Source organism: Corylus avellana, chromosome 2 (assembly GCF_965113065.1).
Source record: "Corylus avellana chromosome 2, dhCorAvel1.hap1.2, whole genome shotgun sequence".
Taxonomy (NCBI): domain Eukaryota; kingdom Viridiplantae; phylum Streptophyta; class Magnoliopsida; order Fagales; family Betulaceae; genus Corylus; species Corylus avellana.
Window position 1 is genome coordinate 38,562,098 of NC_142491.1, and position 15,147 is coordinate 38,577,244.

Consider the following 15,147-nt stretch of genomic DNA (forward strand, 5'->3'; position numbering starts at 1 on the left):
GGTTAACGGTTTTTAATAACCAACTACCAAATCAGTTTGCGGTTATAATTAATTATCGGTTGGAGGGTCGGTTCTACCGACCCACTTAAACACCCCTAAATTACTGACAAGGTCATCCTAACCAACCCTACCGACCCACTTGAACACCCCTAAATTACTGACAAGGTCATCCTAACCAACCCTATATTATTTCTTGTTGAAAGAAAAAATATAATAAAATAGACGTCTAGTTGCTTCTAAACACTATCGACCAATAATAAAGTCAAAAGAGTATTATTATATAATATATATTACATTTTTATCTCACAATTATCTTATAAAATTAGTGTGACAGTTTCAATTAATTTTTGAATTTTTGAATTTTTTTTAACAAATATTGATCTAAGGTAATTTTTTTTTCAAAATTCAGAAAACAAGAGCACTTTTTTATGACTAGGGCTTTTTTAGAATTTTTTTTTTTTTTAAAGGTTTTTTTTATTCTATTTTATTATTTTATTGAAATCTTCGTTGCAAAACGATTGGATGATTATTCTAGAATCCACACATGCGACCCATCAGCATGTGAGAGGTGGCAGGCCAATAAACTAAACGAAAGGGGCAAAACAGTCAGAGGGAAAAGGGTCAAACCGAAAGTTATAGTTGGACGACGAACCGAACTGGCGCTTTTTCATAGTCAACCTTCCACTCCCTTCTCCACTTCGATACCTTAACTCTTTTAATTTTTTAATTCCATTTTAAATTACTAAACAAATTGTAAAAGGGTTTATTTTTCTGAATTATTTGACATAGAGTTGTGTACTATATATATAGTATAAAGATACATACTCCTCTGTTGGTCTTTGTTGCTTTTCTTCGTTTCCAATTGTTCTCTTTTGCTTCTGTTATATCGGAGACTCGGAGTCTTCTCTTTTGGGGTTTCAGCGAGCGAGGAATCGGACCAAAACGCAGCGAATAAGGTACCCTTTTGTTTTTCTACGCGGTGGTTACTGGTTAATGGATGATCATGTTTTGTTTTTTGATTGTAGTCATAGCGTTTGTTCTTTTGTCTGTGATTTCTTGGTTGAAATTTTTCTGGGATTTTGGTGTGGCTTGGTGTTGTAGATGGTGGTTGAATTGTTCGTCGGGGTTGCAGAAACCATGGAATTCGATTTTGACGTTTTAATACGATGTTGTTGTTGTCGTACATGGTTTGTGTAAGATCCAGTTGTGATGTGTCGGACTGTCGGTTGCTGTTCTTGTTGTTGGGAGTAGTTGGTCCACTCTCTATTTGTTTAGTTTGGTTCCATGAACCTGCGGAAGTATGATATTTAGTTTTTCCTTCTTCTTCTTTTTTTCTTTTTTTTTATTAAAAAAAAAATTCCTTCAATCGATAGAACTATTTTAGTATATATGTTATCATTTTTTTATGCTAGTTAATTTTCTTTCCCACCTTAGGCTGATAATTTCTTAGCGAGTCTGAATGAGACAGTAGCTTTTTGTGGTGGTTGGCTATCTGGGGGAGATCATGTCTGAGACATGGTGTTAATCCCAATGAGATTGATGGGTCTTTTGGAATAAAGTTTTTATGTATGAAGAGTAGAAGAACTTACTTGATCCAAATGGCTTGAACTGATTTTCTTTCTCAGCAATTCGGTTCAACAGATTTAATTTTTGCAGGACCAAAGATTAGATTTCAGATTATAAAGTAGTTTTCACTAATTTTATAGAGGTCTTCTCAATTGATATGCTTTTACTTAGGTTTGGACTATTTAATTCACTGGGTTGGACTACAAAGGTTTTGATATGTATTGGTTTGAACCTTTTACATAAGGGTGTCAATTCGTATTTGCGTGTCGGGTTCGGATCGTGTCGATATATGAGTATAAAAATATATAAGTCAACCCTAATCAGACACCTCAATCTTAACTCACTAATTTTTTATTGGGTTTGTATCGAATTCACAGTTCATGTAAAAAATTACTAGTCCTAGTGTCGCGTGTTGAGTTTAACTCGTATTGAGATATGAATATAACACTATATAGATCAACCATAATCTAACTCATTTAATTAAACGGATTAGACCTTTCAATCCTAACATCCTAATTTCATGTTGTGTCGTGTTGAATTTGTTTATCGTGTCAAAAATTGTTGGCCTACTTCTATCTGCGTTTGTATGATGTTTATTTCAATGTTTATATTTGAAGTCTTGCAGTCTTTTATATAAAATCAATGACAGTACCTTTTCTTGATGCTTAACTTGGCATCAGAAGTGGTAGCATAAAGTATTTCTTCCAAGCAAATGGATCACCAAGGGCATGGACAGCCTCCAGCTCAAATGCCATATGGCATCAACCCATATCAACCAAACCAAATGATTGGGTCCTCCCAACCAGGATCGGCAGTCGGATCTATGCAGTCTCCTACTCAGACAGCCTCTTCATCTCAGATTGCACAAAACCAACTTGCTTATCAGCACATCCACCAGCAGCAGCAGCAGCAACTGCAGCAGCAACTCCAAAATTTCTGGGCAAATCAGTACCAAGAGATTGAGCAGACTGCTGATTTCAAGAACCACAGCCTGCCATTGGCTAGAATCAAGAAGATTATGAAGGCTGATGAGGATGTAAGGATGATATCAGCTGAAGCTCCTGTGATATTTGCCAGGGCCTGTGAAATGTTTATTCTAGAATTGACGCTGCGGTCTTGGAACCATACAGAGGAGAACAAAAGGAGGACACTCCAGAAAAATGACATTGCAGCGGCAATTACAAGGACTGATATATTTGATTTTCTGGTTGATATTGTCCCAAGGGAGGATTTGAAAGATGAAGTGCTTGCTTCCATCCCAAGAGGAGGAGGGAATCTTCCTGTTGGAGGAGGTGATGGTGTTCCTTATTATTATGTACCATCGCAGCATGCTTCACAGGTTGGTGCTCCAGGGATGATGGTGGGCAAGCCTGTAATGGATCAAAATCTTTATGCCCAGCAGACTCGCCCTTACATGACTCAGACAATGTGGCCACAGCTTCAACAGGAGCAGCCGCCAACAGATTCTTGAGTGAAGATTAATAAACATGAATTAAGGAACAATGTTTGTGAGTTAATCATGATACTTTGGGGGTTGTAATTTGAAAATAAGCAGTAGAAAGTTAATTACTTTGCTTAATATCTATTTATTACAGTTTAAGAAGTGCTTGTTTTGGGCTATATCATATCGTTTTCTCCAATTTGGTAAAAGGTGTGGTCTCTTGTACCTGCAGAGTTGGATTTCATAGATTCTCATCCTCAGTAATCAGTATGTGAAATATAAAGTTTTCTCTATCATGTCGGTTTCCTGATCAGCTTGATATCATCTACGCTCTTTTTCCATCCTTTTCTTATTCTGAAAAGCATATCAGAATTTATGAAATACAGATGCTTTACAAAATGCTAGTTTCTGTCCTATCTCTTACATGAAAGCATTATTGCCGCCCGATTGAATGAATGGCTGCCTTAAAGCGTTGGCTTTGATATTATTGCATTTGTGTAATCTGAATTCACAAACGATACCATTTCACTTGGGCAAAAGTACCCTCAAAAAAAAAAAAAAAAAAAATGAAAGACGAGCATGAGAGTGATCATTACATTTGTAGTAAACGGGCCAATGTTGAAAATACATCAAAATTGCAACAGAAAGAAAAGGACAAAAATGGGGGAAGAGCAAGTCAAAGCTTCAGCCATTCTTTACAAGATAAAAGTTTACATGATTAGGAGGAAAAGAAGAAGAAGAAAAAGAAAGAGAAGGAGAAAGAGGTTCAGTCCAGCAATGTCTTTCTTGAGGCCAAGCCCATGAACTTTGGACAAGGATCGTCTCCATTTGATAATATCCATTCCATGGTCAGGATTTACAATTAGTACATCTAACAAAGTACATGATAACACATTATTTAAACTTTTTAAAAGTTGTGCCAATATTGACATCATGTACACCGCTAGATGCACCAACTTTAAATCTTAGCCATGAAATGGGAACATCCTATTAACTCAGCATCAACTCGCAGGGCAGATATCCTCCAAACTGTGACTCCCAAAAAAATAGAAAGAAAAAAAAAAAGTGAGTTAGACTCGACTCTTGTTTTCCACTTGAAGACCATTCTCAAAGCAGAAAATACCTTCTTCCCAAGCACTCGATTATATCACTAGTGAGGGTAGACCTTTTCTTATTCTGAAAAGCAAGTGATGCAGCTTTCCTCATCAAAGCAGACCCAGCAATGCACCCCAACATTGTAGGATTAATTTTGCTGAAACCATCATAAATTTAAGGAAAGAACCAATTTCAAACAAGTGCAAGACTATATGGAACGAAAATTAAGAACTGTAAGCAACTATATAATAATAGATAAATTAAACTGCAAACCTGATGCTCGAATCTCCTTCTGCAGCAGCAAGACGTTGACGAGCCCATGATAAAAATACTGCAACACTGAAACCAACAAAAAGGAAATATTTATTATTAAATCTCAGAACTCCAATGGATAGAAGACTTTGTAAGGTCCCAATGTTTGAGTTCTAGATACGCATCAGTTTGTATCATTCTTTACCTCATGATACAGTTTCAATCTTCTTCCTCTCATTTCTTTACAAATATCCCAAAAAAGGGTTCAGAAAATAATGTAAAGAGGTAAGGTGTAAAAGATGAAAGAAAAATAGGAGTAAAGAGAAAGAAACGCATCAGATATAAAAATAAGCCATCTGAAGTACTCAACTTAACCACCTCTTAATCCCAAAATTAGAAATCATCTAAACACCAGCAAAAAATTTGCTCTAGTAGAATATGTGCACAAAATCATAAATAGTCGCTTGCCTTCCAGAAAGTATATCACCCTGCCCACCACAGCGTCGAGGAGAACCATAGATGCTCACTGATTTGACTGCACAAAGCATCTTATTATAACTAAACAACCCAAGTTCCAGAATCACACACTTTTAATAAAATAAAATAAAAATAGTAGCACTGCCTCAGAAACCAAACTTTAGTCAACAAAGTATGTGCAAACTACTTCAATTTGGCTCACACGGTTAGACAGCTGCCAAATCACGTGACTTGCAAATTACTCGAATTACAAACTATATAATATTCAAGCACGAATCGTGACAAAACATTTGTTAGGTAATACTTTTTTGATGACATGGAACCTCACTAAGGCAGGGCCCTTCCGACCCACGCCTCCAAAAGACTTTCAAAAATACTAAGACTACCTAGTTTGGTGGTCCTTATGGCTTGCCTTCTTTTTCCCCTCGCAAGAGTTTCTTTCTTAAACCTTTTTTTTCTTTCACAAAGTTGCTTTTATTAGATTTCCTCAAGGGGCAGGAAAAATATGTGGTCTTCCAACTTAAATTTTGGTTTCTTAGTTCAGTCTTATTTAAATTCAGTTCTATCTTTTTCTTCTCTAACTGTAATTGGTTAAAGGCTGGTGACAACTAAGAAAACCCCTTACTTTTTTTTCCACTAATATATTTGATTTTCTTTTTTGCATACATTTAATGATAAAGACATCTTCAAGAATGTACAAGACCAAATATTCCTGGATTTAAGCTCTATTTACATGGAAGTTGATCCAACCTGCTCAATGATTGGCCCTGAGTTGACCAATTTGACTAATTAGCCAAGCTCACCTTTCAAAATTGAAATATAATATTAATGTAAATAATGGGAATGTCTTGAGATTATGACTTCAATGCTGCTAAAAATAAAGCATCGGAAGCACTATAATCATCCAATCCATAACATTGAAAACCAGAACATAACATGCCTTATCCTACATTGCAAGATCTGCAGGGAATCAATCAACGTGTGGTTTCTACCATCATATTTCTACCATCATGCTACTGTGTCAAATCAACTGCACTACCACAGTTGATAATACACGCTTCTCAAATGATTAAACCGCATTTTTCAGACAAATTTATAGTTAGACATACATTCACAGAAAGGTAACCACATATTATTTAAGCATAAAGTTTGCAGATTAATATATAAAGAGACATGAAAATATATTATTACAAAATCATCTGATTCATTACCTGTCTCACTATCACTAATGAGGTCAGATTTTCCTTTCCGTAGGATGGTTACGCCACCAATCCTGACAAGGAGGCACACACTTCAGCAAGTTTCCAACGACTACCGAATTAAGTCAGAGGAAAAAGAAGTATACCAAACCAAATATAATGTGAAGTTTATATGTATTTTCAGAGAGAGGAACTTAAGGAAGTATAAGTATTTAGTATTATGGAAATTGTCCAGGAGGGTTTAGGGGACTTGAAGTGGACTTAACTACCCTGTAAATGGTGCTCAGCCACACTTGTCTACATCTATTTTTAGACGGTTCAAGATACTGGAATAACCACTCTCCATTTACATAATATATCTATGTTCCATTGCTGCAGAAATACTTTATTGATTTTCTGGATTCAGTTTGCGGAATTGATCTGCTAATGCAACCAATCCTGTATACAAGGCAATCACCCAAAGAGTGCAGCTGTGCTGCTGATAGATCTGAATTCAAGAAGGCAGCCCCCTTGCCCAACCTACTTCCATTAATTTAGCTGCATGAAGTTTCGTGTAATGGCAGCGTTCCATGTAGCAAACACCCTCTCTCGCCCTCTCTCTCTCTCTCTAGAAATACTCACCCAACCAACCCCCTCCTTCTCTATTTCTGTGTGTGAGTGCATTTACATGCATAAGACTTGTATGTTATGCATCAGCAAAACATCTCCAATGCCTCTATAACAATAAAGAAATTTGAAACATATCTTTACCCTTTGGCAAGAGACAGTAATTGCTCATGAGCATCTTGATCAGTAACTTCACAATTCAGCACTTTCTGAACAAGGCGCTTATATTCATTTATGTTTGGGGTAAGGACAGCTAAGGGATAACCACTAACAAGATCGAGACTGTTTGTAACAAGAAAAAGTCCATCCTGGAAAAGACCCATATTGTCAGCTGAAAGGCCAAATCAGTTGCCATACTGTAAAGGCTACAAGCAGGAAAAAGAATTATCAAGTATAAATCTGAACCCAATCATGCATACACTTGCAGATTACATACCCCATCTACGACAATCGGGACATTGAACTGTCTTGCATGCTTCATGATTTCACTAACACAGCCCTGGACATGATTCATGAGTCAGAAAATATTTTACAATGACATTTGACAGAAAACACTGTATACTAAGAAGGAAGATCATTATACAAAATGCAAAACTGAGAGTAAAAGTGAAAAGTTTTCCCCATCACAACCACGTGGATACTACATACGCATCAAATAAATGCACCCAACAATCAAAAAGAGATGTAGTAACAGTATCTATGTCAAAAGTAAAGGCTGTAAACTTCATAGCATAAGTCGACCTCCTCAAGTAAACTCTCAAGACTCAATAAACTATGGCAAGATTCAAGAAAAACAAACCAGAAGAAATGGGTCCCTTCCCAGGCCGGGACCAACAACAAGACAGTCAAATCTTTCCATCCACTTATCAACCTCTGCCAGAACCTTGCCCAATGTGGATAGTTTGTCCTCATCCCTGAAAATAGACTTGTATGAAATTCATCATCCCACTCAATGATAAAGTTTGCACATTGAAAGGGATACGCAGATCGAAACAAAAACAACAAAAACTCACCTAACACTGTAGGATTCTTCTAAAACAGGGTGCACAATTAACTCAGGACTATAGCTTTTGATGACTGAAGCGGCATCTTTTGTACAAAAAACATGAGACAAATCTGCACCCTGAAAGGAAATAAGATAATTAAGTTTATCCAAATTGGAAGATCATAAATAAATGACACAACAAAAACGCTTTGAAAAAAAAATGAAAAATAAAAAATTTCAATAAACTACAATACTACATGCTTAAATTGAATCTAGCTAGGAACACCACACCACCCCCAACCACACCCCCCCCCCCCCCCCCCCCAAAAAAAAAAAGAAAAGAAATAGGAGGAAGAACAATTACAATTTTTAGAGCTGAAATAGCCGCAAAATATGGAGCACCTGTGTATTCACGACACCCACCAATAATAGCTATGTTTCCTGAAAGAAAACGTAAAGTGATTAAGGATTAAATGAAATTTCTCATCATCTTATCCAAAGCAATGGGGTAAATTAAACATGGCAAAATGAAACCTCCGCCCTTTTAATTAATTATTGCCTTTAGCACAAAGCATCAACAACAATAATGATCGTTTTTATATTAACACAATCCTCCTTGAATCACAAAAATCAGTATAAATCAAAGAAACAAAAGTGGGTGTCAATTATCAGACATCATCAATTCTCAAATAAATATGCAGTACCCACAAGACATAGAATTAAAAAGCAAAAAAGGAAAAAAGAAAAGGAGTTAAGACTCAAAAGGGAGCTGGATTTAGCGAGCTTACCAGCTTGGCCTTTATGTTTAGTGGGATCAAGGGTCGGAGTAATTGCTCGCAAAATGTGCTCAGCATCGGCCTCCAAGGCAATCCCACTCATCGCCTTAGTTTGTTGAATTCTGTTCTGATGGGTTTGATTAGTGTAGCCCCCAAGAGTACTTATCAAGAACTGTTGCCTTCTGAAAACAGCCGAGGAACCCAACACACCCAGTAAGGCGAACTGAGAATTCATGCCATGTTTGACAAACATAAGCCAAACTGCACACGGAGACGAACGCAATTAAATATTTAAATCCAGAGACTTGAAAAATGTGACGGTTTTCGGCTGTGAGAGAAGTGAGCCCACTCGGTGCCATCTGGGGTTCACGGGTTTGTATAACAGGCCTAACTGGGCTCGGGGCTATTTGCTAAACATATGGGGGCCTGGCGGACTGGCCCAGAGAATGAAAGATGTCGTTTAGGGAGACTTGATAATATCATTTTAGAACTTCATTTGTTTGGACAATTATAGATACTAATCTAATAATAAAGTAACATTTCAAGAGGACAGGTGAAATTTGGAAGGATCTTTGGAAAAGGCATCATGTTCTAAAATGATATTATCAAGGTGACATGCCATGGTGACTCACCACTGCAGGTCGCCTTTTTTATTTTTTGGTTTTGTCAAAAATTAATAATAATATTTTATTTGTAATAAAAGATAAAATTCAAATTTTTAAAAGTTTTAGGAGAATAAAAATCATTTTAATTTTTGGGTTAAATACCTTATTCCCAATATAGTTTAACTTCTTTATTTTTTGTCCACTAAGGTTTACTTTTTATCACAGCAGGTACATTTGATTTACATAAAAATAAAGATGGTACTTCCGTCTAAATCCGTTCAAAATTTGTCAGAACGCTACGTCAGCACTAATAATAAATTGATACATGTCCATATAATTAATTAAAAATAATTTTTTTTTAAAAAAAATTAAAAACGTTAAAAATTATATTTATTTTTAAAAAAATAGTTTGGGGGTGGCTATTTATCCGGATTGGGGTGGCAAGCCACCTTCACGAGCCATGGGAGTGGTTCGGCCACCCCCAAGGAGCTAAATGACGATGGCTGGCCCATGGGGGTGGCCAAGCCACCCCAAATGGCATAGCCATCACCAAACCTTTTTTTTAAAAAAAAAATAATTAATTATATAGATACATGTCATTTTGTTATTGGTGTGACGTGGCGTTTCGTCTAATTTTGAATGAAATTTAGACGGAAGTACTACACCATCTTTAGGCAATCGAGCAGAGTATCTGTTGTGATAAAAAGTAAGTCCTATAAGGCAAAAAAAAAAAAAAAAAAAAGTTAAACTAAGGGAGATTAAAGTATTTAACTTTTTTTTTCGTCTGATTTACTCTTTTTTTTTTTCTTTTTTTTTTTGTAATATTTACTCTCAATTTCTAACCGAGAGCGTAATTGAGAAAATACAAAAGATGGAAGTGAAAGAGGTCTTCGCAAAAAAAAAATGGACATTTTTTGTTTAGTAAAGCGTCTCCTAATATTCCTCTCGCTCTGATCCGGCTTCGATAGTTCGCTGCTCGCGAAGAGGGAATGAGACGGAGGTAGAGAAAGAAAGATGGATCAAAAGACGAAGATGAATGCGATAAGGTCGGGGATAGTGGTGGTGGGAACTTTGGCATTCGGATACCTGACCCTACAGCTGGGGTTCAAGCCCTTTCTCGAGAAAGCTCAAGAAAACCTCAAAAAATCTGACCCCTCTCCGCCCTCCCAATAGACACACCAAACTCTTGCTCTCTTTTAGATCCTATTTTTCTGTTGGGTTTGTTTCCTGTTTTTGTCTGGGTTTTACTGAACTGAGCCACGGTCTGTTTGGATTAAGAGACAAGGGGAGAGAAAGGTATGGTTGATCCCTTTGCTTTCTTATTTCTGTGGAATTTGCAATTGAACTGGATCACTGACTCTCATTTTCAATTCAGGGTCAATTTAATTTAATTTTTTTTTGTTTTTGAAAACTATGATACTCATTGGGTGCGAAAAAAGATTAGAACTTTGTGGGAGCCACTCTCGGTTAAAGGGTTAATAAGATTTTGGAGACTTGGTCACTCCATGAAATGATTTGCAAAGCCATTTGGACTGCAATGTGTTGCCTTTATCGTCTTTTAGCAGTTTAAACCAGCTTGATCTCCCGGTGAAGGGAAAGGCACTGAGATATTAACCCCCTTTAAGTCTACTTTTTTCTGGTCTATCATGCATGGTTTCTTACTAAATTCAGTTTGAGTTTGCTTCCTGACTGATTTCATATTTAAGTTTCATTATGATCGTTATTCATATATGTTATTGGTAAAGATGCATCTTACACATTAACATTTGTGCACCTTTTCAAACTGTATCTCTCGTAGTTGACATAAATTGTAACAGTTTCTTCAAACCCCATTTCATTGATATGTATTTCTGGATACAGATTAATGGTTGAGCTCTAGGGGTGATGAAAAACCACAGCATTATTATTGGTTTGAAATGTTTGTCACTTTGGATGCTATTTGTGTAAATAGAGCTCACAAAAAGATATGTTATATTTTGTATATCATGTAACTGTTTTGAAATCTGTGTTAGATGGATTGGCAAGAAAATTTGGAAGATGATGAAGATGAAAATTGGTTACTGAATTGGGATCGAAGAAGACGAATGGCTGTGGCTCAAGTTCTTTGTTTGGTTGCATATGCAATGTACATGAGTCATGTGTACTGCCATAAATATCTCATTGATCGGCCTGCAGCATCTTTGAACAGCAAAAAACGCAAGGGTTCAGGGGATGATTTTTGTATAAGAGAGTTTGAAGGCATAAGGGCTGCAATTAAAGAAGTTGCAGAAGCATTCCGGGAGGGAAATGCTATTATAAAGAAAGGCCAAGCTCGTGTTTACTCGGAGGAAGAAGTCTTTTCTGAATTGGTGAACATGGGTGTTGAACAGAACTTACGCTACAGGGCCTACACTTTCCTTACTGAAGATGCTGCAAGAGTGAGGGCTTTCTTTGGTTGCCCAATTGATGAGCGCAAGAAGTTTTTGCTACAAATGATGTGCTGTCCCCTGGATCCTTGATGAGCCTGTGTTATGGTGAGTGAGACAAGATGCAACTTGTTTGTGATGTTTTGTAGTTGTTTCTTTTGTGAATGATTAGGTGTGTTTTTTTTTTTAGTTGTTGGGTTGGGAGGATATTTTTTTTTTTTTACTAATGCTACATGCTACTTAAACATCCCACATCCCACAAAGCTAACGTGGCAAATCGATTGTGTATTAATCAATATTCGTAGACCCTCGAGAAAGTAGTACATCCCACAAAGCTAAAGATTTTGAAAGCAATATTATTTGTTGTTTCAATGAGTTTTAAACAATATCAGACTCTTTGATAGAATATTGTTTTATTTGTCTATTAAAGATTGTGAATGTCATATGTGCTTTATGATAGAATTCATAATGTGGAAATATAAAGCGGAAATAATAAACAAGAGAAGAGAAAGAGACAAGATTAAGGTGGTTCGGCAATATGTCTACATCCACACACTAAAGCTCTATAGGCTATATCTTGCTTCTATTAATTGATTTGATAGTACATAAAAAGCTTCATTATATAAAAGTCAAAGGGAGAGAGACTCTCATACACAAGTAATGTGGGACACGCACATATATTCTCTAACATTCTCCCTCAAACTCAAGGTGGAGACATGTAAAATCTTAAGTTTGTTTCTTGATCGTTGACGGAGGTCGAGATGGTAGCCGGAAACTCATTGGAGGCAATGGCGGTCGAGGGAGGTGGCTGGAGTTGATGGCGCCAGAATTTGAAACATCGGCGGTAGTAAACTTCGTATATATATAACCTTTGAAGAACTGCTTCATATAGGTGCAAAAAGTTCCCAGATGCATTATTTGCACTTTTGCAAATGCTTATACTGCTCTCAGATGTGCCCCATTTTGTCGATTATTGGGTGTATTGTCCCTCTATTGCACTAAATAGGTTTTACTAATTCACTGAACTGCTAATACATGTGCAATGTACTTTCGATTTTGGTTTAGGGCTAACTTCTGGACGTTGGAGTAGAGATCTTGATTATTTGGTTTCTTGTTTCTCACTTCTACATGATTCTTAACCATTGACTTGCATATGTTGGTTGCTTTTGGAATCTCCTATTATTAGACTGTTTGAATAACATGGAAATTTAGGCAACCTACCAAGAGGGGACTGCGGGGTTTACTTGTTTTGGGCAAGTAGCCCCTGCATTTTAGACTGCCCGGGGCATGTAGGCTATGTTATCCCCCCTCTTAGGCTAGCCAATTTTTTGTGTTTTGCCAACATGGGATCCTTATACATGTATTGTTGATTCTGCATATCATTTGAATATATTAGTGGTGTTAGAAAAATAACACAGTAGAATAAAATATTCGGTATCTTTCATGCACCGAAACTGAATATGGCTGAGTTGTTCCACGCGTTTTGACCCTTGAATCTTCAACGCAACAACAGCAAGAGCAATACCCTCAAACTCTACAGTTTAAATGCCTCAGACTCGAGAAAATGATATATACAGATTTTTCTTTCGTTCATATATTCTCAATCTCACATGGTGTTGGTGCAAGTTTTTTATGCATAAACTCTAAACCATTTGCACACATTGATAATTATATAGCAAAGGGAAATGTTAGGTGCGTTTTTGGTGATCTCCAAATTTTGATATGACTTTTAAAATTACTGTTAAATTTGATATTATTATTATTGACTTTTAATCTATTGGTGATTTTAAAAGCTAGATTACAGTTGAGAGAACACTAAAAGAATAATAGAAAAATACTTAGCATTTTCCCGTAGCAACCTTATTTTTTTCTTTTCTTTTCTTCTATTCAATCCGTCAAAAAGGTCGCAAGGACACAAAATAACAAGAGGTGGGCTTCCCAAAAAGAAATAAATAAAATAAAATGACCCATACAATGTTTCATGCAAGAGCCGTAATTCAGAGCACGCTGCGTGCTAAGCACGTTAGGCAGCAAATTTTTTTTTTTAATATTTTAATTAAAAAAACAAAAAATAAATAAAAATTGCCGGCGTGCTTATCTTCGCCCTTCATGCAAACTGAAGATGGAGACCAGTTGATTTTCCTTCAATTGTGCTGGCCACTGATGGGCGCCCATTTATTGCTAGAGGTGGTAAAAGTCTAATAGGCCTAGCTTTATGAATGGGCCTACTTTCCTGACAATTTATCCAAAGGATATGTGATTTTAATTGGGCTTCAACAAAGCCCAAGTAAAGAGGCTTTTCTCCCTTAGCAAATTTGGGAGCCCTGTGGGTGTAAGGATAAGATCTTATCTATTTCAAGCCAGCCAAGTCAAATCAGAAAGGAATGTATGGGAGTCGGGACCCTGGATCCCTCGCCAACAAAGTACAAACGTCTTCGAAAGCAAACAAACTTTGAAGGCATAAGGGCTGCAATTATGATCGTTAGAATATCTTCTTTTGGTCCATTTATTATCTTTCACAAATAATACAACCAACAAAATTGACTACTATTCTACTAAATACCAATTATCAACTTGAATTGTCTTGTTGGAATCAATCAACTACTTGGATGACAAACTCTGGCCTCTATGGATCTCATTTAATAACAATTTTAAAACACGTAAAGACGTTAGTTCAATGGCCCAATAAATTTTTTTAAACAGTTAAGTACACATTAACAAATGGGTTTGAATACCCTAATGAAAATTTTCATGTTTGATTAATGTAAATCATATTAGTTTTTATTGATATCTGTTAAACTTGAGGGAGTGTCTACGATTCTTAGTGCTGTCTAGACTTCTCCTGCGCGATTCTTAACGGGTAGATGCTACTATGACGTTCAAGTAAAATAGCCATTGCCAGTTAACCTTGTGATGTATATGTTCCTCCATTTCAGGGGCCTATGCAACTGAACTTGTACATCCCAAGAAGGCAAAACCATTAATCTCGGCATTACGGGTACGTTATGCTGTTTATGCCTAAATTTTTTTGCCCCACACAAATGACATGTGATTTCACCCTCCTAGATATTGGTATGTGGACCCATAATATCATTTTATTCTATACCCATCGTGTCAAATACGTTCCATAAAATTGTTCTGAACAATTTCTATTAAAAAAAATTATGTGTTTCTTATAAATTGGGTGGAAGAAGATGTTGTCCAACTACTTATGCTTGATAAAGTCTCTCTCGTTTTGATTACGCGTTAATCAGCATGATTAATATGAAGAAAACAAAAACACGCAGAGATTGACTTGAAGGAAGAAGTCAAGCTTTAATTTGTTAATGGAATTTATTATCCAATCAATTGATATATTCGTGGGAGCGTGCTAATCTAGATTATTATTCATTCTAAAAAATCATTTACTAAATAGTTTCGTGCAAAGATGTAAGGTTTGACCAACTCTGACAACAATATGTGGTTAAATTTATAAAATATTACTGGATAAATAATATTTTTTAAGGATATTTTTATGGTTTAATTTGTTGAAAACAAAATCCAAAGAAAATTCTAACCGCTTTCTTATTTGAACAAAAATAATAATAATAATAAAGTTTTTATTTATTTTTTTATTTTCGAACAATTCTAGACTAATAATAACTAATAAGTTGTCATGTCAGGTACGTACTAGCATTTTTATTTTATTTAATGCTCTTGGTAAGATCTCAGGTTCTCAATTAATGTACGTCAGTACGTGT

General features: G+C 36.1%; 3 protein-coding genes across 4 annotated transcripts; 2 read left to right on the forward strand and 1 right to left on the reverse strand.

Moving 5' to 3' along the window:
* The first annotated feature begins 690 nt into the window (after window positions 1-690).
* On the forward strand, window positions 691-3,191 carry LOC132184616 (nuclear transcription factor Y subunit C-3). Of its 2 annotated transcripts, none has more exons than XM_059598323.2 (2): window positions 691-956; window positions 2,184-3,191. In XM_059598323.2, the coding sequence occupies exon 2, from the start codon at window positions 2,279-2,281 to the stop codon at window positions 3,035-3,037; it is 759 nt and encodes a 252-aa protein (XP_059454306.1). In that variant the 5' UTR covers window positions 691-956; window positions 2,184-2,278; the 3' UTR covers window positions 3,038-3,191. The 2 variants fall into 2 exon arrangements, with proteins under 2 accessions (XP_059454306.1, XP_059454297.1); XM_059598314.2 differs by having other exon boundaries at window positions 692-956; window positions 2,247-3,191.
* Window positions 3,192-3,569: 378 nt separating this feature from the next.
* LOC132167410 (pfkB-like carbohydrate kinase family protein) lies at window positions 3,570-8,708 on the reverse strand. The gene is made up of 11 exons (XM_059578378.2): window positions 8,410-8,708; window positions 7,986-8,062; window positions 7,650-7,759; window positions 7,436-7,550; window positions 7,073-7,135; window positions 6,781-6,944; window positions 6,043-6,104; window positions 4,823-4,889; window positions 4,376-4,441; window positions 4,131-4,259; window positions 3,570-4,036 (listed from the first exon to the last, which is right to left on the reverse strand). The coding sequence occupies exons 1-11, from the start codon at window positions 8,648-8,650 to the stop codon at window positions 4,009-4,011; spliced, it is 1,122 nt and encodes a 373-aa protein (XP_059434361.2). The 5' UTR covers window positions 8,651-8,708; the 3' UTR covers window positions 3,570-4,008.
* A 1,477-nt stretch (window positions 8,709-10,185) lies between these two features.
* On the forward strand, window positions 10,186-11,782 carry LOC132192365 (uncharacterized). The gene is made up of 2 exons (XM_059607686.2): window positions 10,186-10,298; window positions 11,015-11,782. The coding sequence occupies exon 2, from the start codon at window positions 11,015-11,017 to the stop codon at window positions 11,498-11,500; it is 486 nt and encodes a 161-aa protein (XP_059463669.2). The 5' UTR covers window positions 10,186-10,298; the 3' UTR covers window positions 11,501-11,782.
* Window positions 11,783-15,147: the final 3,365 nt, after the last annotated feature.